Source organism: Linepithema humile, chromosome 1, assembly GCF_040581485.1.
Source record: "Linepithema humile isolate Giens D197 chromosome 1, Lhum_UNIL_v1.0, whole genome shotgun sequence".
In the NCBI taxonomy this organism is placed as follows: domain Eukaryota; kingdom Metazoa; phylum Arthropoda; class Insecta; order Hymenoptera; family Formicidae; genus Linepithema; species Linepithema humile.
The window spans coordinates 42,890,984-42,918,398 of record NC_090128.1 but is presented as its reverse complement, the minus strand read 5'-3'; the positions used below and the strand labels follow the sequence as shown (position 1 = coordinate 42,918,398).

General features: G+C 29.5%; 2 protein-coding genes and 1 long non-coding RNA gene across 6 annotated transcripts in view; 2 read left to right on the top strand and 1 right to left on the bottom strand.

Annotated features, from left to right (window-relative positions):
* Window positions 1-27,415, bottom strand: part of LOC105675049 (uncharacterized) — a 236,865-nt gene that overhangs the window by 16,979 nt on the left and 192,471 nt on the right. The gene's annotated exons all lie outside the window — the stretch shown is intronic.
* Window positions 6,635-9,888, top strand: LOC105675051 (uncharacterized). Its single transcript, XR_010888438.1, has 5 exons — window positions 6,635-6,883; window positions 7,248-7,497; window positions 7,935-8,142; window positions 8,619-8,742; window positions 9,282-9,888. It is a non-coding gene; the product is annotated as an uncharacterized lncRNA (long non-coding RNA).
* On the top strand, window positions 12,412-19,141 carry LOC105675050 (uncharacterized). 3 transcript variants are annotated; one of them, XR_010888437.1, is made up of 9 exons: window positions 12,412-12,545; window positions 13,012-13,196; window positions 13,593-13,818; window positions 14,082-14,202; window positions 14,742-15,516; window positions 16,193-16,440; window positions 16,875-17,085; window positions 17,429-17,558; window positions 18,116-19,139. XR_010888437.1 is itself a non-coding variant. In XM_067349083.1 (8 exons), exons 5-8 carry the CDS (start codon window positions 16,386-16,388, stop codon window positions 18,155-18,157), a joined length of 438 nt encoding a protein of 145 aa, XP_067205184.1. In that variant the 5' UTR covers window positions 12,456-13,196; window positions 13,593-13,818; window positions 14,082-14,202; window positions 14,742-15,516; window positions 16,193-16,385; the 3' UTR covers window positions 18,158-18,748. The 3 variants fall into 3 exon arrangements, 1 of the variants encoding a protein (XP_067205184.1); XR_010888436.1 differs by having other exon boundaries at window positions 12,424-12,545; window positions 12,946-13,196; window positions 18,116-19,141; XM_067349083.1 differs by having other exon boundaries at window positions 12,456-13,196; window positions 18,116-18,748.

Here is a 27,415-nt window from a genome sequence, read left to right as displayed (position 1 = left end):
CATTATTTACACGTATTCATCATCCCAATGCAAATATTTATTAAAAATCTAATATATATTTTATGTAGATATCAATATCTGTTTTATTTATTATAAAAAAATAAATAAAATACAAATTTATCACAATCACAAGCGTATTTATATCAAAAATGTATTACCTTACCTTATTCTTCGATATTTTACGATGATTGATTTTAACGACACTACGGAACGTATCTTTCCAAATCTTTCTGGCTCATTTCCGCTCTTTCTTTCCGACATATCTGCATATGAGAAATGTATTTGCTCAGCTTTATGTTCGTCTTCCGCTTGCGAATAAAAATGCGAATCATTTTTCGCTCGCTTAGTGCCGCTCGCAAATTCGCGGGTTTACCGGTAAAATATGTGTCGTCGCCTCTGCTATTTTTTTTGTTCTCCTTATAGTTTTACTTCCGATTAGTCTCTTTGATTATCCACTTTACAATGTACATTCGTTACTTTTATACCGATACTTCTATTTGCACGCTTTTTATCTCTTTGTTCACTGTTGTACAAATGTTCAGTGTACATTATTAGAATCAATCTTATCTTCTTTCTGCGCACATAATTTTCAATTAACTTTCAATTTTAATTATATCTTTCTTGTATGTGAGTTTTAATCATTTAAAATACAAATTTATATTTCACGAATATATTTCACAAACTTGCTTACTTTCTTTTATACCACGTTATTTATTTCACAGTTCATATTGTTCTATTTTGCTTACTTTTTCTTCTCGATATACTTGTTCACTATGTAACTACACTTTTCTTCCAATAAATTCAACTCACTCTGTGGATGCAGACATCGCTTTTTCGCATATGATCGCTTCCGCTTCCATTTCCTTCGAACTTCCGTGCTTCTCCCAACTTTCTTCCGGCTTCGCATCAGTTTTGTGCACACTTCGGTCCTTTATTTACTCCGCAACGGAAACCCGACGCAACTTTCTCGCCGCTTCCGTCGTCCGGTTGCTAAACGGCGTCGTGAATCGAAGTGCGCGACTCCTCTACCGCGTCGTTGATTACTTACTAAAAGTTACCTCAACTGTCTTCTCTAGTCTCGACCCGATACACCATGGCACTGTAAACGTGAGATTTAATTTTCGCTTCTCTCTTGAACAGTCGTTGGCGGTAGCACTGCAGTTTCCGTTAAAGATTTGTCTCTGCAGCTTGGCGAGTATTCTCGCCTTTCTCATTCCCTTGCTTCGCGAGCTTTTGTCACGCGGTCGTTCTATCTCGCTTGTTTGATCCCGATGTCTTTTCTCTTCACCCTTCACCCTTTATTTCCCTTCTCTCACCAAACTCTCTTCCCCCCCTCCCTCCCCTCTCTCTTTATCTATTTATCTGTTTATCTACTGTTTCTCTATTCTTAGTGCGCTGACAAAAATTAAATATTCTGTACTAACTCGGACTCAATCTAAAGTCAGCTTGTATTATCACAAAAATCATGAATACCGACCAGATATTTTTTTAGAGTTTTTGAATTTTTGGATAAAGTTTAGATTAAAAAATAATAATGCAGCATTAACGTCATATCATACTCAACAAGATGCTTTGTTTTTGAAGAAGAATTTTGCATTAAGGCTCCTGGTCCCGTAGCCGTGAACTCCGCGTTGACAGTGGCGACATAATTGTGGTAGGAATAAAAACCTAGTCGAATTTACCTAGTCGATTTATTGTATAAGTAAATAGTGTAACAGTTTGACCTAATCAATTGATACGATAAAAGTAAATTACTGAATAACATACAAAATGCTAATTTATAATTCAAAAATTTGTTTACAAAAAAATAAACGCGATAAATACAGAATATATATAGCTTAGTACCGTTACCGACATGTCCATATGACAGAAATTCTCATGCAGCGTCTTAGGTGGAGAATCGATGAACTATTAGACGTGAAAAAATGACATGTTGACTACCCAATTTATTCTTGCGTGCCATTTCGTTAATATTCGTTAAATGTTAGTGCTGTGATATGTGACGTGTTCATGAAACCTGTAAAATTATCCGAAAACTAAGATTAGCAGGGAAAGCCCAACGTAGAAGGAGTATTTTCTACTCATACAGACAGCTGTCAACCGTGTGTTTTCTCGCATAATTAGGCTTCGCTTCACGGTTGATTTAACGATTGTTTATAACCTGTCAAGGAAAAAGCATAGTTTTCGGACAATTTTACAGGTGTCTTAAAGCGATCTAGAGTGTTACTTTGTTAAATTATCATTTTATTTAGAAATGGCACGCAAGAATTCTCGGCGTGTCATTTCTCGCTTCTGACGTCACGAATCTAATATGGCTGTGGTGACTACCCAGGAGCCTTAAGACGAGAGAGAATATTATCATTTTTTTTTTTTTTTTTTTTTACTTTTTTACCTTTCGAGATTTATGATATTAGTGATATTATTTCGTGTCTTGCATTTTACAAAAGATTTTTGTTTCTTTACTTCTGTCGTAATCACAGTACGCCAATATTTTTGTGGTGATAATATTGACCCTGCCTTTATTCAGTCTTCTCAACGTTGTCGGATTCTCTCCCGTTGTCGTTCATCTCGACACGAGACTTGATTCTCTTGTGTTGCTTCTCTTTTCCTCAAGGTTTTCATTTCCAGAACAGAGATTAAGTGGTGAAGCGGATACGCGGACAACCTGCCGGGTTTCGTGCGTTATTGAGTCCTCGTCTTCTTCTCTTCCTTTCTGCTTGGTTTTCATTTCCTTTTTCGCAATTGCTTTTGTTACAAACCTGTTGTAAAAAAAACCACGTTTGCTTACCCCTCGTCTTTTCTTCTTTCTTGCGACACAAATGCGAATATTATAATGTATAATGTCGTAGTGCTACGGTTACGGAGACATCAAAAATATTTAAAAAATAAAATCTAATATTACAGTGAGCTATGAAGCTTTGGTGTGCGTGCTGTATTTTCTTCAGTTTTATATATCGACATACGTTTCGGATTTGATAATAATTATTAAACAAAACCGAACGTTGTTTGACTGTAATAAAATAAAATTTTTGCGAGCAAATTTTATTGTGCTGTTTATTTTACTATTTGAAACGTTTCTATAGTTTCAGCTAGCTCTTCCTCGCGGTTTTCATTGCCACAGTGAAGATTAAGTGGCGGAATGGCGGCGACAGTTTTGTGCATTACCGAGCTCTCTTGCATTTTCTTTTCTTCTTCCTTCCTTTCTCTCGTTTCTTCTTTCATCTTTTACTTTCTTAGCATTTCCTGCTTCTCTTTCTGGCGTTGTCAGGAAGAATCGGCCGAAATCCCAGTGGAAAACGCGATAGGAGAGCACGATTTCTTTCGCCTACTTTCTAGACCCCAGTTTTCGTTTCACAAACGAATTCGTAACCGGCAAAGTGCAATTTTGTGGGAACTTCGTTATAAACTTGTTATAAAAAAGACTCAGTTTTCTTAAACGTATATGTTTTCAAAGCCTGCTTGTCTATTGTTGCCACGTTTATAATTCTCGCGTTCTATGATAACGTTAATATTACTGTTCTATATTAAAATCTATCAAAACTTGCAACAATTCACTAAATAGAAAAACAAAATTTTTGATTTAAAAATCTTCATAATTAAAAATATAATTATATTATAATTTCTCAGAAAGAAATTTTTATCTTAGTTTGAACTTAGTTTTCTAGTTTTTCTTTGCATGAAAACCGATTAGATAATAAAGATACTAAATTCAAGACAACCTTTTTTGTCTTCTATTTTTTTGTATATTTCTAGGTACATTATATTAATAAAAATAATCCATATCAGGTAAAAAAAGTCTATAAAAAACTAAAAAAGAAGTCAAAGATCTAAAGAATCCTCACATCACCAATTATGTTTACAATTTTTCCTACATCTTGAATTAAGAATTAATATACGATTAATTAATGCTTCAATTTCATTAACAGTTTGAAATCGGAACAACTTTTAAGCTTTTTACTTCAATTCCCTCTGCGATTGATGGAAAATGCGATAATTCGGGATACTATTTGTATCGCTGGCTGCGACTAATTTGTACAACATCCATAGCGCAGTGGCCGCAATTCATTGGTTCCGATTATAACGTCGACGACATTAATTACAACGAAATAACAGACATCGGCTTTCGTGTAGTGGCTGATTTCAAAGGCTTACCCAGCATTTGAATAATCCGCTGGCTCTCTCTCTTTCTCTCTCTCTTTCTCTTTCTCTCTCTCTCTCTCTCTCTCTCTCTCTCTCATCTGCTCACTTCTCCCTTTGATTGGCCAGACGCTAATCGCAGCTCGCGAATTCTATTATTAATCGCGGCGCGCGTCGGTGAAGCTTAATTGCAAAATTCAAAACTGACATTACCAGAATGAGGCGCGGTACCGACCAATCAATCACGCTTCGCGCCTCTATTTCGTTGATAAGTAGTCCTCTGATTCAGTAGCTCGGGTTAACACAATTCGTCTACTCGCGCTCCCCTTTTCCGTCTCACCCGTTACATTAATTTCTACGCCTAACTTGCGTTCCCGCATGTTCGTTCACTCTCTTCGGAGCACGGACCTTCTATATCTAGATATGTCTCCTCCGATGTGCGAACACGCGTGTACATTTGATGAGTCGCTTGCCGCGACATGACACACTGCATAATTCATCCGCATGCGCCATTTGCGCGATGGTCAGACGGCTTGACGTACTGGTTGAATTTTGATTCACCAGCCAGAGACTTGATGGGGAACACTCCACTCACAGCAATGTCGCTGGATGAAATTCGATACCTGATCCTGCGGACCGTGTCGCCTAATTTAGGGATTTGCCGTACTACCGTTCTTCGGGCGACATTTCTCTATTAAATGGCAGGCACTATTGCAAAACAAGCGACAATGTCTCTTCGATATTACGCGATATCAGATACGTAACTCTTCCGATACAATACAAAACGACATCTTTGTGCCTAATAAAATCTTGGTACAAAGCTCTACAAGCCTGATTTTCTGCCATTGCAATGAAGAAGATAAACTTTTATTCCACGAGAAATCGGGAGAAATCTTACTCGTTAGAAGAAGAAACGCACGAGACAGAGAATCGAGAGAACTCAAACATGACGGAGAAGAGAATTGAACGCAGTAGTAAAGGGAGATTTATGGTATTTGCGAGCTTGATCAATGAGGCTTTAAGGCTTATAAATAATCGCCGATTTTGTTTTATCGTCGATTTTATACGTCTGTGTGAGCGCCGTATGCAAATCGTACGAATGCGTATCCCGTTTATCTCGAGACGCAACGTCGTTTGTCGATTCTACCTGAAATATCGCGACATTATAACAGCATATGCTCTTTTGCTATCCATTTCAATACGCGTTAAAATAAATATAATTTGCAGAAGTAAAAGCGATGGCGATAGTTGTAATTATTGAGTAATTTATCGCATACCATTATAATATTAATATATCACGACATCCACAAAATTTATGCAACAAGCAACGATATTTAACTAATGAAGACGTTTCTATATCGCATTCTCGCGTGGATTTCTATTCACCGTTGACGTGCGGAGATTTTTCTTCGTAAAATAATATTTATCTCCCATTTTTTTTGATATACCAACAAACTACCGACTTTTCTTTATTCTTACGATTGAGCGATTTACTAACAATAAGTGCGGATTACGTATGTATTCCAGCGTGATAACAATTTTCATAAATTAGACAATCTCGAACAATTGCTAGCTTCCGCATGGGACTATGTTTCTGTCTCTTTTTATGATTGCAGTTGAATCAAATAGCGATTTTCAAATTCCTGACAATGATATCGATTTCAAGTGTGTATTAAAAACGGTGAATGCAACTACACTCTTTCCATCTTGTTTTATAAAGATAAAAATAACACACAATTATTACTGGATACAATTCATAATTCAAATAATGTTTTGTATCATTGAAAGCATACGACAATGTGGCGAATAAAATTTTGCTTTAATAATCAATGAATGAGACAAATTTTTGTCAGACGATGATCAATAAATTAATCGAAACGTTAAATTTCACTTTTATAGCGATTCCGCTATTATCATCGATAACAATTAAATTTTTTCCCCAAACGTTCATTAAATTTGTATTATATTGTAATTTGATTATGGCGCACATAAAATTCCAGAGAAACGTAGATATATAAAACCTATAAAAGTAAAAATAAAAAATAATTTATTGTTATCTTTCAATACACAAATTAAATTGTAAATAATATTCATTGTAAATAATATGGGAAATATGAATGGTTTTCAGTATTATATTTTACATTAAGTGCTAATTTTACATCTATGGAGTTAAGAGAAAAATAATAAATTATAATATTTAAGTAAAAAGAAAGAATAATCAATTAGACCATGATAAAATACTGCATTTATTTTATTGTATAAGAGCTTAAGTCAAATATTAGCTCCAATAATTCGGAATTAAATAGCGTTGAATAACAGATTGCATTGCAATAAACAGAAATGTTTGCTATTTCAAGAAATTTTTTTAAGATAGGGAGATTTTGCAACCGACTGAAAGAGTAAATTTCTACCATTTCAAAATTTCTATTATCAAAGAGAATATATATGCGATAATGATGTGATGCGACGAGACTTTAAAAGACAACCTTCTGAGAATAAACAAATTTGTATTCGACAACAAACGGCTAATAAGATTTTATGTAAATAAACCAATCAAAGTTGAATGCGTAAACATGACGAGCCGATTACTCTTCATTATTGTAGTGTCGTACAGAGACCACGGACGTAAGGAAATTTCAAATTGGTAAATTAAACAAAGAAGTATTATAATGCTTTCAAATTTTATATAATAATCGGTTAAGTAGTGCTTTAATACATATATATAAATTAGCATCGCAAGTTTTAGGTGAGTTTTATGTATTTGCATATAATTGTATTATTTAATAATTTAGTATTGCAATCATTGCTACCAAGACAAAATATTCTGTTAAATTTCTTTAGAATGTGTGTTTTTTGTATACTTGTCGACAGCAGTAATCATTATTTATGTAGTAACTGTCACATGTTATGTATCCGTTTACTGTTTTTAGCAAATTACGGATGTTTTCTTTGATATTTAATTACTAATTAATATTTAACTACTAATATTTAACTATTTCCATCGTAATTAAACGCTATCTTAATTACGACAAAAATTCGCTATTTATGCCAAACATTTGTACACCACATGTGAACTCTAATCACTACGTATTCCAATTTTATCTTTACAGTTTAAGATTTGATCAAGTATATCAAACCAAAAATCAATTTTTTCTATTTTATTGTGTATAAATTAGAGATATTAACATTAATAAATTCTGGCGATTAAAAAAACATTGCGACAATAATAATTCAAAAACATTTTTTTATTTATAACGCTGATTTGTTAAATTTTCAAAAGAAAAAAAGTCAAATTAAGTCTCAGAATGCACATTTTAACGAAAATCTTATGGACTGTCATCTTCAGCATTTTAATTTCAGGTATAGTTGTTTATATTACACACATAAAACATTCTTCATTTCCTTAATTATTTTCTTCACGTATTTTAAACTAGAAAGATAATATTTGTATGAATATTTTTTTTTCATTCAAAAAGATTAATTTTCTAAGTACTTATTTTTATTTCTAAAAATTTACTAATATTAATTGTAGAAATTAACAAACTTAATTTAATATTAACAAATTTAATAAAAACAAATTTTAAATATTTAGCGGTATATCTTGTTAATATAAATTTTTATATTTAGCCAAGAAAATTTATTAATAGTAAAATTTTATCACTTACAACATTAATTTAAAAAAACATTTGTCTTATTAAAGAAGTTAATTTATTAGTTACGTATATAATTTAGCTTACGTATATAATTTAGCATTAGTTACGTATATAATTAATCATCAATTTGATTTATTTTTTCAGAAACTGCAATGATTTTGAAACATACATCATACAATAAAGAAAATAAAAATATAAAAAAAAACATTTTAAACATTACATTGAGAGATGATATAAACACAACAACAAAAGTGAAATCCATACGGGAAATAATGTTTCCTATTATATTTCTTTTCTTTATGACTTGTTTAATTTTATTATTAATTATAACTGTGATTTGGTTCCGTTGCCCGTAAGTTGATTTTTTTAAATATATCTATATGTGAATTAATTTTTTAATTAAATGTAAATACATGCAATTAAAAGATAAAAGATAAAAATGTAAAAGATTTACTAAACGGCAAATTAAAAAATTTAGACAAAAAAATGTTAACATTTTTATGTTTTACTTATAATAGTTAATATTTAATATTATAAAACTGCTAAAATAAATAAAAATGTGAATTATTATTATAAAGACAAATAATTTAGCAATATATATATATATATATATATATATATATATATATATATATCGCTATATGTATATATATAGATATAAGCGATAGTTATTTTTTGTATTATTTATCAATACTTTTCCGTATTCTGATATTCTCAAAGTAATAAGATTATTTGCATATATATACGCTATACATATATATTCTTGATACGAGTGTATGTGTAACGTTCGATTATAATGAAAATAATTAATAATAATTTTGAACACAGACATTGGTTTCGTACATACGTGTTTGATATACCTTACCATCTTCAACTTTATCGTCGTTCTTATTCTGATCAACCTCATGTCCAACAACTAAACGATTTGCAGGTTGTATGTACAAGAATAAATGTAAGAGTAAAATACATATAATAAATTATATAATATATTAAATACACAAAATAATCCATTAACTGTGAATGTCTTCGAGATCTTGTAAATTATAAAAGTTACATAAAATTTCTTCTAAAACGAATTATACACTAAAAGAGACCCCATTATATAATGCAACTAATTGTGTTTGAAATATAAATGATAAATAATAAATAAAATAAATAAGTAATAAGAAATATAAAGATATAGTAATTAATTAAAAAAAAAAAACAAAATTAATTTTTATTTTTTGGACATAAATGCAGAGAAAAATCAATTGTATTATATAAATGATAAATATTATTTGGCCATAAAAATTTTGTTAAAAAAAATTTTTTTTTGTAACTGTCATAGTCCAAGACATTAAAGATGCTAATGAGTATTGATATAAGTACATTATAAATGTTTAAACATAAACATATATGCGCATATATAAAAGTACGTTATCAGTACGTCATCTAAATTACTAAGCAAAAATTTATTATTTTAAAATTTTATAAATAATGTACATTTTACAGGAGTCGACTGAGGGCAACGAAAATACAGAAGAAAATTATTAATTCCCTATCTTTCTATTAATGTTACTTTATAATGCATTATTTCATTTATTTGTAATACTTTTAAAATGCATGAAAAATCACATTTAATTTAATTCAAACTTAACAAGTCTTAACAAGTTTGTGGTGTAAAAGGAAGAGGAGTAAAACTGCTGACATAAGTTCACAACATCGATTACTTAATGTAGTGGATACAGTTTCAAAAATAAAATTGTTAGATTATTTTTCTATTATTGGTATTACACTCCAGATACTAGATTATTAGATTATATGACAATTTTATCTTTTAATGTGTTACATTTCTGAATTATGGAAAATAAAATGCCAAAGTATAAATTTTTTGCTTATACATCAAAATTTTTATTTTGTTAATATAAGTTAATTTAATTACTTTTTTTATTTTGATTATTAGCATACATGTGACAAAATGACTAACTGTGTTAATGAAATCTATAATATATAAAACAGTCATAAATTGATAAAGTCTTAATTAATGGCATTATTTTCTAATTGTCAAAGTTTTCAAAATAATTTAATAATTGACAAATATAAAGGTAACCCTAAAAAGTTCGTGTATATTTTTCAAAGTTTTTTTTACATGCGAAACAGACAGTTTCATATGCAAAATAAAGATTGAAACAGAGGTTGCTGGATTTTTTACTTTTAAAGACACAACGCCTTATAAAGACGGAATTTACAAACTTGTATCTCGTTAAAGAAAGGTTGTAGATTGCAAAAATACTTACTTTAATGAATAAAACATTTTATGAAAACTTTTGCACTTGTTTAATTTTTATTGTAAAAAACCGCATGAACTTTTTTGGTTATCTAATACTAATTGTAGAAAAATATTTCTTGTAATATTATAAATAAATAATTATAAATAAATGTAAACAATTTTAAATAATTATAATTTACTGTAATATTATGTACTGTTAATATTATAATGTAATATTATAAACTGTTAATATTATAAGTAAAAGATGTTGTGTAGTTTCTTTGTAATTTTATTTTTAATCAGTTTTTTATAAATTAAAATATTATCTTTTATTAAAATCTATATTAATTACAATTGTAAAAGTAAGCACTAATTTAATAGTACTTTTTTATATAATCACATAAAAAGACGAAAAAATATTTTGAATTTAAATAATAAAATTAGTAAAAAAATTTTGATTATTTTTTTACACACCTAATATGGACAAAAATTAATAAAATATTTAAAAAAAATTTAAATAAATAAAAGAAATACTTTGGCATTATTTAAAACATTGTATAATAATGCCAAATAAATAAGCACATTATTATAAATAAGCATTATAGATTAAAATATTATAGATATTATTATATGGTATACACAATTTTATTTAACAATTTCTTTTAACTAAAAGCAGTTCTTTTTATTTGTATATTTCTTGTAGTTTGCATTAAAAAAAATAATATAGAAAAACGCGCTTGCGCGCGCGCGCGTGTGTGTGCCTTTAAAATACAAGATTTACTTAATAAAATATGTTAAGTAAAGAAAATTTTAAGCTCGAATAATGAGGCTTATAAATAATTTTGTTCTATCGTCAATTTTAAGCGCCTGAGTGAGCGCTGTATGCAAGTCGTACGAATGCGAATCCTGCCTATTTCGAGACGCAACGTCGTTTGTCGATTCTACCTGAAATATCGCGACATTATACGAGCATATGCTCTTTTTGCATATCTATCCATTTCGTGTCGAGATAAGTGTAATTTGCGGCAGTAAAAGCGAGCGCGATAGTTGTAATAATTAAGGCATTTATCGCACACCATTTCAATCTTTGTCCATTGAGACATCCTCAAAATTTATGCGACAAGCCACGTTATTTAACTCATGAAGACATTTCCATATCGTGTCCTCGCGTGGATTACTTTTCACGTTGTCGTGAGAAGATTTTTCTTCGTAAAATTTATCTCCCATTTTTTCGACATACCAACAAACCATCGAGTCAACAAATGAACGATCTTTCCTTTTTTCTTAGGATCGGGCGAATTACTAACAATGTGCAGATTACGTACATATTCCAGAGTAATAAAAATTTTCATAAATTAGACAATTTCGAAAAACTGCTAGCTTTTGCATGGGATTATGTTTCTGTTTCTTTTTACGACTCCAACTGAATCAAATAGCGACTTTCAAATTGCTGAGAATTGTATCGATATCAGGTGCATATTAAAAACTATGATATTCCGAACGCAAATACACTCTTTCCACTCTATTTTGCAGATAAAAATAACACACCATAACCGGATTCGAATCATTTTTTATATTACTGAAAGTATACGCTAATGTAACAAATAAAATTTTGCTTTAATAATCAATGAACGAGACGTAAATTTTTGTCAGATGATGATCGATAAATTAATCAAAACATAAAATTTCACTTTTGTAGCGATTCCGCTATTTTCATTAGTAACAATTAAAATTTTTCGACAAACGTTCATTAAATTTGTATTAATTTGATTATGGTGCACATAAAATTCCAGAGAAACGTAGATATATAAAATCTATAAAAGTAAGAATAAAAAAAGGAATTTGTTGCTATCTTTCAATACACGAATTAAATTGTAAATAATATTCACTGTTAATATAACAAATATGACGGATGGTTTTTACAGTATTATATTTTATATTAAGTGCTAATTTTATGGAGCTAAGAAAAAGATAATAAATTAGATATTTAAGTAAAAAGAAAGAATAATCAATTAAAATATCTGTTAAAAACCATGATAAAAAATAGCGTTTATATGTATGAATGAGAATTTAAGTCAAATATTAGCTCAAAAAATTTGTAATTAAATAGCATTAAATGACAGATTACATTGCAAAAAATAGAAATGTTTGCTATTTCAAAAAATTTTTTTATATAAGAAGATTTTACAAATGACTATAAAAGTATAAATTACTACAATTTTAAAATTTCTATTAACAAAAACACAATACGTACAGTATATGCGATACTGATATGTAATATAACGAGAGGTACTTTGAAAGGCGTACTTCTCAGAATAAATAAATTTGTATTCGACAACGGGCGGCTAATAAGATTTTAGGTAAACAAACCAATAAAAGTTGAATGTGTGAACATGACGAGCCGATAGCTCTTCATTATCGTAGTGTCGTCCAGAGAACGCAGACATAAGGAAATTTCTAATTAAACGAAGAAATATTGTAAAGCTTTCAAATTTTACATGAAATTAGTTGAGTAATGTTTTAATATATTAATTAGCGTTCCAGAATTTTACGCATTTGATAAAAATGTGGCGTTATTTAATAATCTTGTATTGCAATCATTGCTACCAAGACAAAATATTCTGTTAAATTTCTTTAAAATGTGTGTTTTCTATATACTAGCCGATATCAGTAATCATTATTTATGTAGTAACTGTCACATATTATGTATCTGTTTACTGTTTTTGGCACACTACGGATATTTTTCTTTATATTCAATTATTAATTAATATTTACCTATTAATATTTAACTATTTCCATTTTAATTAAACGCTAGTTTAATTACGACAAAAATACGCTATTTATGCCAAACATTTTTACACAATATGTAAATTCTAATCTCAGCGTATTCCAATTTTATCTTTATAGTTTAAGATTCGATCAAGTATATCAAACCAAAAATCAAGTTTTCCTTTTTTATTTTGTATAAATTAGAAATATTTATATCAATATATTCTGGCGATTAAAAAAACATTCCGACGACAATAATCTTCAAAAACATTTTTTAAATTATAACGTTGATTTATTAAATTTTCAAAAGAAAAAAAGTCAATTAGGTGTCAGTATGCACATTTTAACGAAAACCTTATGGATTGTCATCTTCATCATTTTAATTTCAGGTATTATTGTTTATATTATACACATAAAACATTTTCCATTTCCTTAATTATTTTCTTCACGTATTTTAAACTAGAAAAATAATATTTGTATAAAAATTTTTTTTTCATTCAAAAAGATTAATTTTCTAAGTACTTATTTTTATTTCTAAAAATTTACTAATATTAATTGTAGAAATTAACAAACTTAATTTAATATTAACAAATTTAATAAAAACAAATTTCAAATATTTAGTGGTATATCTTATCAATATAAATTTTTATATTTAGCCAAGAAAATTCACTAACAGTAAAATTTTATAACTTACAACATTAATTAAATAAAAATTTATATAATTAAAGAAGTTAATGAATTAGTTGCGTATATAATTAATCATCAATTTGAATTATTTTTTTCAGAAACTACAATGTTTGTGAAACATACATCATACAGTAAAGAAGATGAAAATGAAGAAAAAAACATTTTGAATATTACATTGATATATGATATAAACACAGTGAAAAAAGTAAAATTTGATCTTAATGAATTATTTCTACAAGAGACAATTGTTCCTCTCACATTTTTTTTCTTTATGTTTACTTTAATATTATTATTAATTATGATTGTGATTTGGTTCTGGTGCCCGTAAGTTGATTTTTATAAATATACCTATACGTAAATTAATTTTTTAATTAAATGTAAATACAAGCAATTAAAAGATAAAAGATAAGAATGTAAAAGATTTACTAAACGACAAATTCAAAAATTTAAACAAAAGAATGTTAACATTTTTATATTTTGCTTAATTAATATTTAATATTATAAAACTGCCGAAATAAATAAAAATATTAATTATCATTATAAAAACAAATAATTATCATTATAAAAACAAATAATTTTGAACACAGAAATTTGCTACGTGATAATTTATATGTGCCTGATATGTCTCACCTTTTTCGTCGTTCTCAATCTCATCAACCTCGTGTCCGACAACTAACCCATTACCGGGCTGTATATACAAGAAGAAATGTAAGTAAAATACATATAATGAATTATATATCGAATACACTAAATAATCCAATAACTGAGAATGTCTTCGAGATCTTGTAAATTATAAAAATTACATGAAATTTCTTCTAAAACAAATTGTACACTAAAAGAGACCCCATTATATAATGCAACTAATTGTGTTTGAAATATAAATGATAAATAATAAATAAAATAAATAAATAAATAAGTAATAAGAAATATAAAGATATAGTATTTATTTAAAAAAAAAACAAAATTAATTTTTAATTTTTGGACATAAATGCAGAAAAAAATCAATTGTATTATATAAATAATAAATATTATTTGGCCATAAAAATTTTGTTAAAAAAAAATTTTTTTTTGTAACTATCATAGTGTCTAGAACATTGAAGATGCTAATGAGTATTGATATAAGTACATTATAAATGTTTAAACATAAACATATATGCGCATATAGAAGTACATTATCAGTACATCGTCTAAATTACTAAGCAAAAATTTATTGTTTTAAAATTTCATAAATAATGTACATTTTACAGGAATCGATTGAGGGCAACGAAAATACAGAAGAAAATTGTTAATTTACTATCTTTCTATTAATGTTACTTTATAATGCATTATTTCACTTATTGATAATACTTTTAAAATGCATTAAAAATTATATTTAATTTGATTCGGACTTAATAAGTCTTCAAAAGTTTATGGTGTAAAAGAAGGAGAAATAAAACTATCGACATAAATTCACAACATCGATTACTTAATGTAGTAGATGCAGCTTTATGATAAAATTGTTAAAATTTTCTATTATTGGTATTAATAAAGACTAAATTATTAGATTATATTATGATTTTATCTTTTAATGTGTCTATCACATTTCATGAACTCTAAAAAAATAAAATGCCAAAGTATAAATTTTTTGCTGATATATGTAAAGAAATTTATCTGAGCAGATTGATTAAAAAGTAAAAAGAAACTTTTATTATATTACTATTAGATAAGAGAGAAAGAGTAATATAAATTTCTACAATTTCAAAATTTCTATTAACAAAAACAAAATACGTGTATAGATGCGATACTGATGTGTAATATAACGAGACGCACTTTGAAAGACGAGCTTCTCAGAATAAACAAATTTGTATTCGACAACGGGCAGTTAATAACATTTTATGAAAACAAACCAATCAAGTTGAATGCGTGAACATGACGAGCCGATTGCTTTTCATTATCGTAGTGTCGTTCAGAGAACGCAGCCATAAGAAAATTTCTAATTAAACGAAGAAATATTGTAAAGCTTCCAAATTTTACATGAAATCAGTTGAGTAATGTTTTAATATATTAATTAGCGTCGAGAGTTTCATGTATTTTACGTGAGTTTTATGTATTTGATAATAATGTGGCGTTATTTAATAATCTTGTATTGCAATCATTGCTACCAAGACAAAATATTCTGTTAAATTTCTTTAAAATGTGTTTTCTATATACTAGCCGACATCGGTAATCATTATTTATGTAATAACTGTCACATATCATCAAATTAAATTTTCATATATCTGTTTACTGTTTTTGACATATTGCAGGTATTATGTGATATTTTGTTATTAATTTAACTATTTCCATTTTAATTAAACGCTATTTTAATTACGACAATAATACACTACATATGACAAACATTTGTACACAACATGAACTCAAATCTAAGGTCCTGCGCGCAATAGAAAAAATATTAAAACCGGAATAATTATTAAATATTAGGAAGAAGAATTTGGAATTATTTTACTTCAAACAAAAGAACAAAATATATTAGTCATTTCTAATTCTTAATTTTTAATTCATAGTACGTTAATACATCCCATTTTCTTGTTCTGAAATGAAATAATTCCAATTTTCTATTCTTAATATTTAATATTTATTCCTATTCCTATTTTCTCTATTGTGCGCAGGGCCTGCGCACAATATGCGCACAAAATGTATTCTAATTTTATCTTTACAGTTTAAGATTTCATGAAATATATCATACCAAAAATCAATTATCTTTTCTATTTTGGATAAATTTGAGATATTTACATGAATAAATTCTGACGATTAAAAAAACATTGCGACAATAATAATTCAAAAACATTTTTTTATTTATAACGCTGATTTGTTAAATTTTCAAAAGAAAAAAAGTCAAATTAAGTCTCAGAATGCACATTTTAACGAAAATCTTATGGACTGTCATCTTCATCATTTTAATTTCAGGTATAGTTGTTTATATTATACACATAAAACATTCTCCATTTCCTTAATTATTTTCTTCACATATTTTAAACTAGAAAGATAATATTTGTATAAATATTTTTTTTTTATTTAAAAAGATTTATCTTTTAAGTACTTATTTTCATTTTTAAAAATTTACTAATTATAATATTATAATATTATAATATTATAATATTAATTGTAGACAAACTTATTAACAAACTTAATTTAATATCAACAAATTTAACAAAAATAAATTTCAACTATTTAGCGGTATATTTTGTCAATATAAATTTTTATATTTAGCCAAGAAAATTCACTAATAGTAAAATCTTATAACTTCGTACATTAATTAAATAAAAATTTATATTATTAAAGAAGTTAGCGCATTAGTTACGTATATAATTAATCATCAATTTAATTTATTTTTTCTGCAGAAACTGCAACGATTGTGAAATATACGTCAAATAGTGAAGAAAATAAAAATGAACAAGAAACTACTTCGGACATTACATTGAAAGATGATGCAAACACAGTGAAAAAAGTAAAATTAATAATGGTAGATGGCATAATTCCTATACCATTTACCTTGTTTTGTGCTGCTTTCACTTTTTGTTTAGTAATTATTATAATTGAGCACTATTGTCCGTAAGTTGATTTTTTAAATATATATGTGAATTAATTTTATAATTAAATATAAAATACAAACAATTAAAGGATAAGAGATAAGAATGTAAAAGATTTACTAAACGGCAAATTCAAAAATTTGCACAAAAAATGTTAACATTTTTTCTTTTAAAAACGAAGCGAATAGATATGATATATATGATATATATACATATAGATATAAGCGATAGTTATGTTTTATATTATCTATCAAATCACTTTTTTATATCCTGATATTCTCGAAGTTATTAGATTATTACATATATATAAATAACTCGTTACGCTTGATTAAAATGAGAATAATTAACAATAATTTTGAACACAGATATTGGCTATTCTATGACTTGGATGAAATTGACATATCTGACTATATTCATCATTATCGTCGGCGTTCTGAATCCGATCAACCTCGTGTACAACTAAACCATTACCAGGTTGTATATACAAGAAACGATGTGAGTAAAGTACATATAATGAATTTCTTATCGAGTACACAAAATAATCCAATAACTGTGAATGTCTTCGAGATCTTGTAAGCTATAAAAGTTACATAAAATTTCTTCTAAAAAGAATTATATACTAAAAGAGACCCCATTATATAATGCAACTAATTGTGCTTTAAATATAAATAATAAATAAAATAAATAAATAAATAAATAAAATATAAAGATATAATATTTATTAAAAAAAAAAAAAATTTATTTTTAAATTTTGGACATAAAGAGTAAAAAGATCAATTGTGTTAAATAATAAATATTATTCGGTCATACAAATTTTATTAAAGAAACTTTTTGTAACTGTCACAATGTCCAAGATATTGTGTGAAAATGCTAATAAGTATTGATTCACTTTCTACACTTTAAAGAACAACTTAAAATTATACAGTATATAAGTACAGTATAAATGTTTAAACATATATGCGCATATAGAATTTATTGCATTATCAGTACGTCATCTAAATTACTAAAGAAAAATCAAAATTAAAATTTGATAAATAATGTACATTTTACAGGAGTCGATTGAGGGCAACGAAAATACAGAAGAAAATTATTAATTCGCTATTTTTCTATTAACATTACTTTATAATGCATTATTTCACTTATTCGTAATACTTTTAAATTGCACGGAAAATCATATTTAATTTGAAGACCCTAACAAGTTTGTGATGTAATAAAGAAAAGAAAAACTGCCGACATAAATTCACAACATCGATTACTTAATGTAGTCGATACAGTTTCAAAGATTCAAAATTGTTAGATTATTTTTCTATTATTGATATTACACTAAAAATACTAGGTTATTAGATTATGTGACAATTTTATCTTTTAATGTGTCACATGTTTGAACCTTGACAAATAAAATGCCAAAGTATATATCTTTTTGGTTATATAGTAACTTTTTAAATTTTAATTTTAATTTTGTTAATATAACATGAGTTAATTTAATTATTTTATGGATTCTTAGCATACGTGTAATAGAATGCCTAACGGTATACATCTTCAATAAATAAAATCTTCAATATATAAAACGACAATCATAAATTGATAAAATTTTAATTAATGAAATTATTTTTTAATTGCCAAAGCTTTAAAAATAATTTAATAGTGATAAATATTAATTGTAGAAAAATATTTCTTACAATATTATAAGTAAATTATAATTATTTATAATTATTTACACAATATTATAAGTAATATTTATCATTATTAAATTATTTTTAAAGCTTTGGCAATTAGAAAATAATTAGATAATATTAATATTATAAGTAAAAGATGCTGTAGTTTCTTTGTAATTTAATTTTGTATCAGTTTTTAGTAAATTAAAAAATTATTTTTTATTAAAATCTATATTAATTACAATTGTAAAAGTAAGCACTAATTTATTAATACTTTTCATATGACCACAAAAAGAGACAGAAAAATATTTCTAATTTTAAATGATAAAATCAGTAAAAAAATTTGGATTATTTTATTGCACACCTAATAAGTACAAAAATTAATAAAAAATTAGAAAAATAAATTTAAATAAATAAAAGAATTATTTTTATATTATTTAAAACATTATATAATAATAATAATATAATAATGCCAAATTAATAAGAACATTATTGTAAATAAGCATTTTAGATTATAATGTTATAGATATTATTATACGGTATACACAATTTCAATTAACAGTTTTTTTAACTAAAGACAGTTATTATAAAGTTTCTTTCAGTTTTATATTTTTTGTAGTTTGTATTTTAAAAAAATAATATAGAAATATATTTGCGCGCACGCGTGTGTGTTTGTGTGTACGTGTGTGTGGATTTAAAATACAAGAGCTACTTCATAGAATATGTTACGTAAATAAAATGTAATCAAAATCATCGTGAAAATAGAAGCCTATTGCATAGAGAATTGAGGATACTAACAGTTGTAATAGCTACCTTCTTTCAAATCACCGCAATGATAAAACGCAAACGCCGGTCGATCGGACCACAGAAAGAAGTATCCATTCCGTAATTGGTCGCGAATGCTTTTCGCTTTCATTTATCGGTTAGCAAAAAGCAAACCGTCTCCCTTTCACGCTCAATCGACCTTAACTGTTTCCATGACGTGCTAATCGCCACGTCGTTTAACACCCCTCTTTTGACTTTCTCTCCAGTTTACGAATCCAAATGATCAATCAGGCGATATATATTATACATGTATATATCTGTATATTTTTCGCGCTCATCTTTCAATACGCTGCAATAATCATAAATATATTTCACTGGAAATCCTGATAAATTTTATGTATCTTTATAGTCAAAATATATCTTTTGAAGAATGTAAAATGATATATAAAATAATATTTTATAAAAATAATTATATATTCATAACATTTAATATATTAAAACAATTACTCATAAATCTAAGAGTATTATTTAAATTTAGTTTAAAATCTTGTGACATTCGTATAAATATTTATTTTACAGTATTTTATTTAAAGCATCGTGTTATTATTATTTCACAGGTTTAAAATGCATATACATATTAACATTTATATCATAATAAATTTTAAATTAATATGACTACTCAGTATTGTTCAAAGCAAATTTCATTTATATTTATTTCCATAACTTATAATAATTCATAATCCATACAGGATCGACTTGTAAGATGCTCAAGAATACTAATTAAATAAACCAATCTTATATTTAACAAGTTGTACATTAATTAAATAAACTTGCGTACTTTATAGCTACATGTGTTAGGTTTTGTGTCAAGTGCTTTATAATATAACGTGTGTTTTGTATTTGTAGTAATCCGATAATCTAGAACTCTCTGCGCGGCTATTTCTCTTTTCAGTGCCAAAACTTTTCAAACTCGAGAAGACGGTACCGATGGAGCTCTTGGTAGTTGCTTTTTTTGCACAAACTTCTTCTCTTTTTGTTTCGTGAGAGAGTCTCCCTTTTATCTTTGGGATGCTCGTTCTCCATCGGCGAGTATATCCCGTGAGAAAAGTTAAATGAATATTCAGGACCGTCGAGGCGCGTTTACATTCAGCTGCTACTCGTGTGCGAGAATGTAAACGAGCGATTGCGCAATATCGATCGGTCTCTCTCCTCTCCCTTTATGCATTTCTCACATACGATAAAAAAAAAGAACAATTTATAACTACTAATAGAGAATATTTTTTGCTAACAGAAGCGTGTTTAATGATTCGCCTCTCTTGTTTACAATTTGATAATTTTTATAATAATCAAATTGACGCAATTAATGCAGAGTTGCTAATAATCTTAATAATAATAATAGTAATAATAATTATTCCTTTTAGTTTTGTTTCCTTCACATACTCATTTATTGACATTATTATCGCTATTGACACTATTTAAATAGATAAATGATTAATTGCTAATAAAAAATTTGTTAAAAGATAAGTATGTTTTAGTATAAGTATGATATAGTATGTTTAATATTTGATACTCTCTGCTTGATTTGCAATTGTGTTGTTAATTAATAAAAATATGAATAAAAATATTATCGTGATTTTTTAAAATTGGCTGCACATGTCGTAAACACATCGATCGAAGAATTAATAGAGTTGCGATGCACAATGCACATAGTTGCATGCACAAAATCATTTTTCACTCTTAGTGAATATTGAAATATTGTTAAAGATTGGAAGTTACGCGCGTAGCTTCACGGTCGCTGACGGCGAAAATTTGGTTTATGACTGTGTATAGTTGAAGATTCGAGGTAAGAGAAGGAGAGTGAGATATAGAAAGGGAGAGAAGTTAGAGCTGGGGAATTGCAAAACGCTGTTTTGAATTTCATAGCGATGGTACTTGGGATTCTGAAATTAATCAGATTCAGTTGCACAATTCTGATTATAGAGTCCGTAATTTGATTTATCTCCGCGTTATCGTCGTGCCATTTGTTTTACGATGCCGTATATCGCCAGACACTGTAAACGCGGGTGAGGTATCAGCGGTACTTCACGTACTAAAATGAACTTGGCCGACCCTAGCTGGCCCTAGAGTAATTTATCAAATTGCATGCTGGTAATCGTTATTACAACGCAGCCGACCATTATCGCGTCTAAATCTCAATCCGTGTTGCCTTTTAGCGAACTATAATTGGGTCGTTAACGTGTATCGCGCATACTTGCCAGAGCTTTTTACGGTTTTTTTCATTTCGCAGATAAGTCAACGCAATTGCTATGTACACATTCGCGAATGATATGTGTTGCAATCTTTATGCAATTGTACAGTTATAGAATACTGATTTAAAAATTTCTATAAAAGAGACAATCTTGTTATTTTACAATAATGTGTAAAAATGTTCGGTATTGACAAGTACTAAAATGAGATATTTTCTGGACATTAATATTACAATTCTTTGTTCCGTTATTATTTCACACATCTATGTCATATTAAAATGTATCTATTTTATTGAGTTATTCAATCAAAGCTATGTAAATGCTCCGATTGCTTTTTGCTACCATTAATAACGTAAAATAATTTTTACATAAAACTCGTTTTTCTATTTTATTAAATAGTTTCTCAATTGAAACGTTTTGATTAATGCTACTTCAATATTTATCTTCATTACATATACATAATAAATAGCGCTGAATAATTTTGCGGGCATTTTGATTACGTTACGGATACATTAATAAACGTTTTCATGTCACCGCAAATATAATAGCTGCAAAGGGAAACCGTAATTAAGCAGCCAGCATCCATAAGCTACTACTGAGCGCGACACGCAAAGAGTGAGCGCACAAGAGGGAGAGAAAACATTTCATGAAGTTAATGAATTCCTATGGGAACGACGTAGAACTGGCTTCGGGCCATTAATACGGTCCATTCACAAACACAACTCTTCGCTCTCGTGCCAAGCGCCCTCGTTAAAACTTTCGAAGCGCGCGAGCATCTCCGCGTCGGACGACAAAAAAAAAAGGAAATTTCGTCTGTATGAAAACAAACGGAGGGGCTTGTAACCAGTCCCCTGGCGGACAAACTGTCGGCTCTTATGCGTTATGGAGAAAATGTAGGGTTCGCGACGTTTACAAATATTCTCTCCGGACGAACTGCTTCGCGCCGGGAAACGCTGTCTCGAGTGCTAATGAAACATTTAGTGACACAACATAGTGAAACATGCGGTTATTTGCTTTCTCGATGGAACCAACAATCGTACGAACATCTCTAGACAGATTATGGAGTATCAGGATTATTTACTCTTGACTACTCTGACTTAATCTAGATAATTGTAGAAAAAGAGTTGGAGATCGAAAAATGATGCACATTTCCTACCAATTTTACTTTCCGTTATCTAATTGCGCAGTGGTTTTTAATAATATTATAATATATATGCTACGTCCTTATTTGAGGAAGTTAGGATTAAGTTAATGTTAAGTATTGTAAAAAATTTTTTTAACGAGTCGGAGACTAAGTCTTGGATTATTTGTCCCAAATGTGATAGTCTGCAAAAATTCAAAGGAAAGTTTTACTGGAATGAAAGTGCGGTTTATATGATTATGCGTCGAACTTTTAGTTTATCCTAAAAAAGTAATTTCTTCGAACAAAGTATTTTGTTTAATCCGCAGAAAGAAAAAATTTCCTTTATTATTGTTTTATTATTTCCGCCCTTTAAAATTTTTATTCTGATTGTGAGCACATTTTGTTTTCACAGATTTGGCGGTGTCGAGATCAAATTTAAGGAAATTAAATAAGTACGTGCGCGTTCGATACTTTCTGTCGAAAAAATGTCTTCAGTTAATTATCTTAATTGCAGTGTAAAATTTTCGACACTTTCTTTGGATTTTGCCGTCAACTCGTGGGAAAGTCGCGCAAGGAAAGATCGTGCAGGACGTGAAAGATATATTAAAGGAAAGAACTACGTAAGAAATAATTAAATATCATAATAATATAAAATAATTTTGATATTTCTCATATATTTCGGGAGCCATCTGCTTTGGAAATTCGGGGTGGAAATCCATCAAGGTAAATTGAAACGAAACATGTGCTACTTGAAAATTTACAGTGTGATTTCTGTTAATTTTATGACAGGGCTAAAATAAATACGCGAAACTCGTACATACCATAAATTACATATGCTCCCACGTGCTTCTTCTTCGCCATTATCTCTAGTGGACACTCGGATAATCGTGCAGACACTCGGTACGAAAATGCCCCAGGAGCTAATTAAATATTTAACTTGCATCCACTGATAGTTCGCGTGTAAATGTAACTGTATTTCTGGCTGCGAAATTAAATGAATAACCACATAGATACGAATCAATTAACGAAATGCTGTTTTTTCTTCTAGTAATTACATTTTTGAATCAATATTTGTTTTATTATAGAGAAAATCTAAAATTTTGAAAAATGGTTTCTATTGTCCGCTAACTATTGCCGAATACTTCCAAGTTCTCTTTTGTCTCAATCGGATGGAAGATTCTTTAAAGAAACGGAAGACGCATATTGCGTAGCTCTCTGAAATATCAGGATGTGTATGCTGCAAATGTTATTAATATTTACATACATACATGTTTGCGTATTCACATACATAGAGGAATGAAGCACTATTCTTATTCGCTGTCTGATATTTCTATGAGAGCGTTTCGCGTTGTGCGCGACTTTGTATGCAGCACATAAGAAAGTCTATAGGAAATTTATGGAAATGTCTGTGGACATGCTATAGAGTTTTACTTCGACGACGCGCACTGTACGCATATCGTTACAAGTCCAAACAAGGTTTGAATAATAGATTTTGCGATGTTGAAAACATTCTTGACTTGTTATTCACGATCTTATATTCGAGCCAGTTTTCGATACCATTCAACTCATAATCCGCATCATTTACAATACAGACGTCAATATGTTACAGGAATAAGGATATACTTTGCGAGTTCAATAAAAAAAAACCAATTTTTTCGAAATATCTAATAATATAAATATAATACAAAGAAAAGTAAAGAGACTTTTTTAAGGATTTGTTAATATCTCTTTACTTTTTGACTTACTCTCGCGATTTCGAATATATGTTCATACATACGTAAAATTTCAATAATCTGACAATGAGTTTTTAAATTCTAAACTTTCAATTTTTGAATTTTTATTTCCTATCTCGAGCATTAATTCTCCACTTTTAATTTTTAAACTCACAATGTTTCAATCTATAAACTTGAATAAATTTTCAACTTCAAAATCTCAATTTTCAACACACAACAGCTGCAAATTACTATTTATAACTCTTAATTGGCCACTTTCAAAATACTCTTCCGATAATCACTACATACATAATGTTAAACACGTTTTGATACCTCGCGCAGAAAAATCTGGCATGTTCTTACTTCGAGATACCCCGGAAATCTCGAGGAAATAGATCCGTGCGTGATCCATTGGTCGGAATGGCGGCTCGCAGTGGAAGAACTGCGCGCATATCGGTTTCGCCGTTCTGAAACGTACGTATCATTTCCGCGGTAACGCATCTCGTGACGGGGGATGTCGATAAGTGGATATTGCGAGGAACAGAGGGGTGGGGAGGCGGGGGGGGGGGGGAAGAAGGAAGGAATCGGGGGAGAGAACTCGGAGAGGAAAATCTCCCGTGGGAGTATCCACGTAGAACGCGTCACGTATCCCTCGGATACTACTCGTATACTGCGACGAGTTTTTCCTCGTCTCTTTCCCTTCGATTCGTCCGCTCTTCCGGCACCTCACTCCTCAGTAAGGTCCCCGGATTAACGATTAAACCGCCGATCATTGTTCCGTCGATCATTGTCTAGGACTTTTGCTCTCACGTGTTGTTTCGCTGTTCGTCAGCTTAGCATGCCGATCGACGAGAACGTATAAAAAAAAAACATGAAAATATAGTGATGTGATGTCATGGTGCAAAAATCCAAGAGCAATTTGTTAAATTACTTGTTGCAAAAATATACTGAATAAAAAATCACGCCTTTGAGAGAACAGTATTTCTTCGTAGAAACTATTAATGTTTGCCTTACAGTCACGTAAACGTATATTTAATAAAAAAAATATTTTAAAAAGAGAATGAATTTTATAATAAAGCAAACATATATCATATGCGTATAATGAGCGAATTTTTTTAATCGACGACGTCTGGTTTCATTCCATTTATCTTTTTCCTTTGACCAACATTTTTAAAATATTTCTAACTTTTATGCCTTGTGCGCTTGTGCCTTTTATGCTTTTGTGAAATTATATCGAATGTGATACGATTTTATATCTTTCACTTAACACAGAATCAATATCACAAGTGGACAGACTCATCGCATCGTTAGTGAATCATACGTACGTTACCATGAAACGGTTCTAACGACGACAGTATCGTTAATGGATCTTTCTTCGAATTCTGCTTTAAAACGATATACCGTGCTGACCCATGCACTCTGCACTACACATACATACACACACTTATACACATATACATGAGTGCCAGGATGGAGGGATAATGGAGTATTCGAGATTTAAATTCTGTCAAGCTATAACGAGGGGAACGCTTATTACGCTCCCCCGCGACATACTGGCAGAGCGGAAAGAGCCATATTTTTTGCGATACTAAAAAAAAAATGAATAATTTTACTGAATTGCCAGAAATCGCGGTTAATATGGTCGATATATTATTTAATACATTTTACAAAATAGAAAGTTATAACAAAAGTAGCGACAAGTTCTATCGCTATTATTATTAAATTGTGTTACAAAAGAATAAAAGGAAATAAACGCTAAAAACTTTTAAAATTAGAAAAATGAGCAATCTACGCAAAAAAAAAAAGAGAAACATACAAAGGAAAAGCTTTTTATTTTTTAACAATACAAGCAATGATAACGCTAGCAATTCAATTCGACAGAGTAATGTAGCGATCTAGCACCATGCAATGTATTTTGTGTTATCTCCCATGCACAAATACGTCAAGTCGAGAACTTTTTATTCTATTGAGGCACATGGGAATATATTAAAAAATATAATTCACTGAAAAAAACGAATATAACGAAGTATAATGCAGCACATATCTCAAGTTTCCTAGCGTGACGTGCGCAATAAAACCGCGTGTCACTTACTGAAACGGAAGAGACGTCGAGCTCAAATTCGCCGTTCGAACTGGAGAGGCGAGATTGAGCGTCGGGTGCGGCGACGCTCGTCGATCCACGATCGTCAGGGCGCGTTGCACAGCGACGCGGTAAAGTACAAACAAGAGTCGCTCGCTTTTGCACAAAAGTATCTCGTTCTTGCGGTAAGCGAAATCAGTGCGCGATAGGCGCGCGGCCGGAAAATCGATGGTCGGTATCGGCCGCGCGGATACGCGCGGAATAAATCTTTCGCGCGCTATTTTTCCTTTTTTTTCGATTGCCCACTCACCGGTTGCGCATTTCCTATCGGGCGTTTTCCGGTTGCTCTCCTCTGTTATGCGAGCGTGCAAGGCCTTATCGGGCGTTCCGTAAAAATTCATTGCTCGTTCGAACGCCGATAAGCAACACAGAATCGGTCAAGAATACTTTGCGAGCCGCTGGATATTTTACCGCCACGCTGTATTGAATTGCCTCTTTGCATTGTGCGCCGATCTTTGCGGAACGATACCAGCTTCGATTTCAGCTTCAATTTTGGAGTTTCCGACATGAATATCGGAAATAGATTTTTGTCGACTCCCAAGCGATCGCGCTGCTGCGTGCAGTATGCATCGATCGTTTAGCGTCTTATTTTACTAAAATGCGCGAGCGCAGTATTCTTTAGCTCATTTTTGATATTCAGTGAGCACTATTACAATTTCTTGTGAAATGAGTTTTAGGATAACAGAAAATGAAGGAAAAAGCTATTTCCTA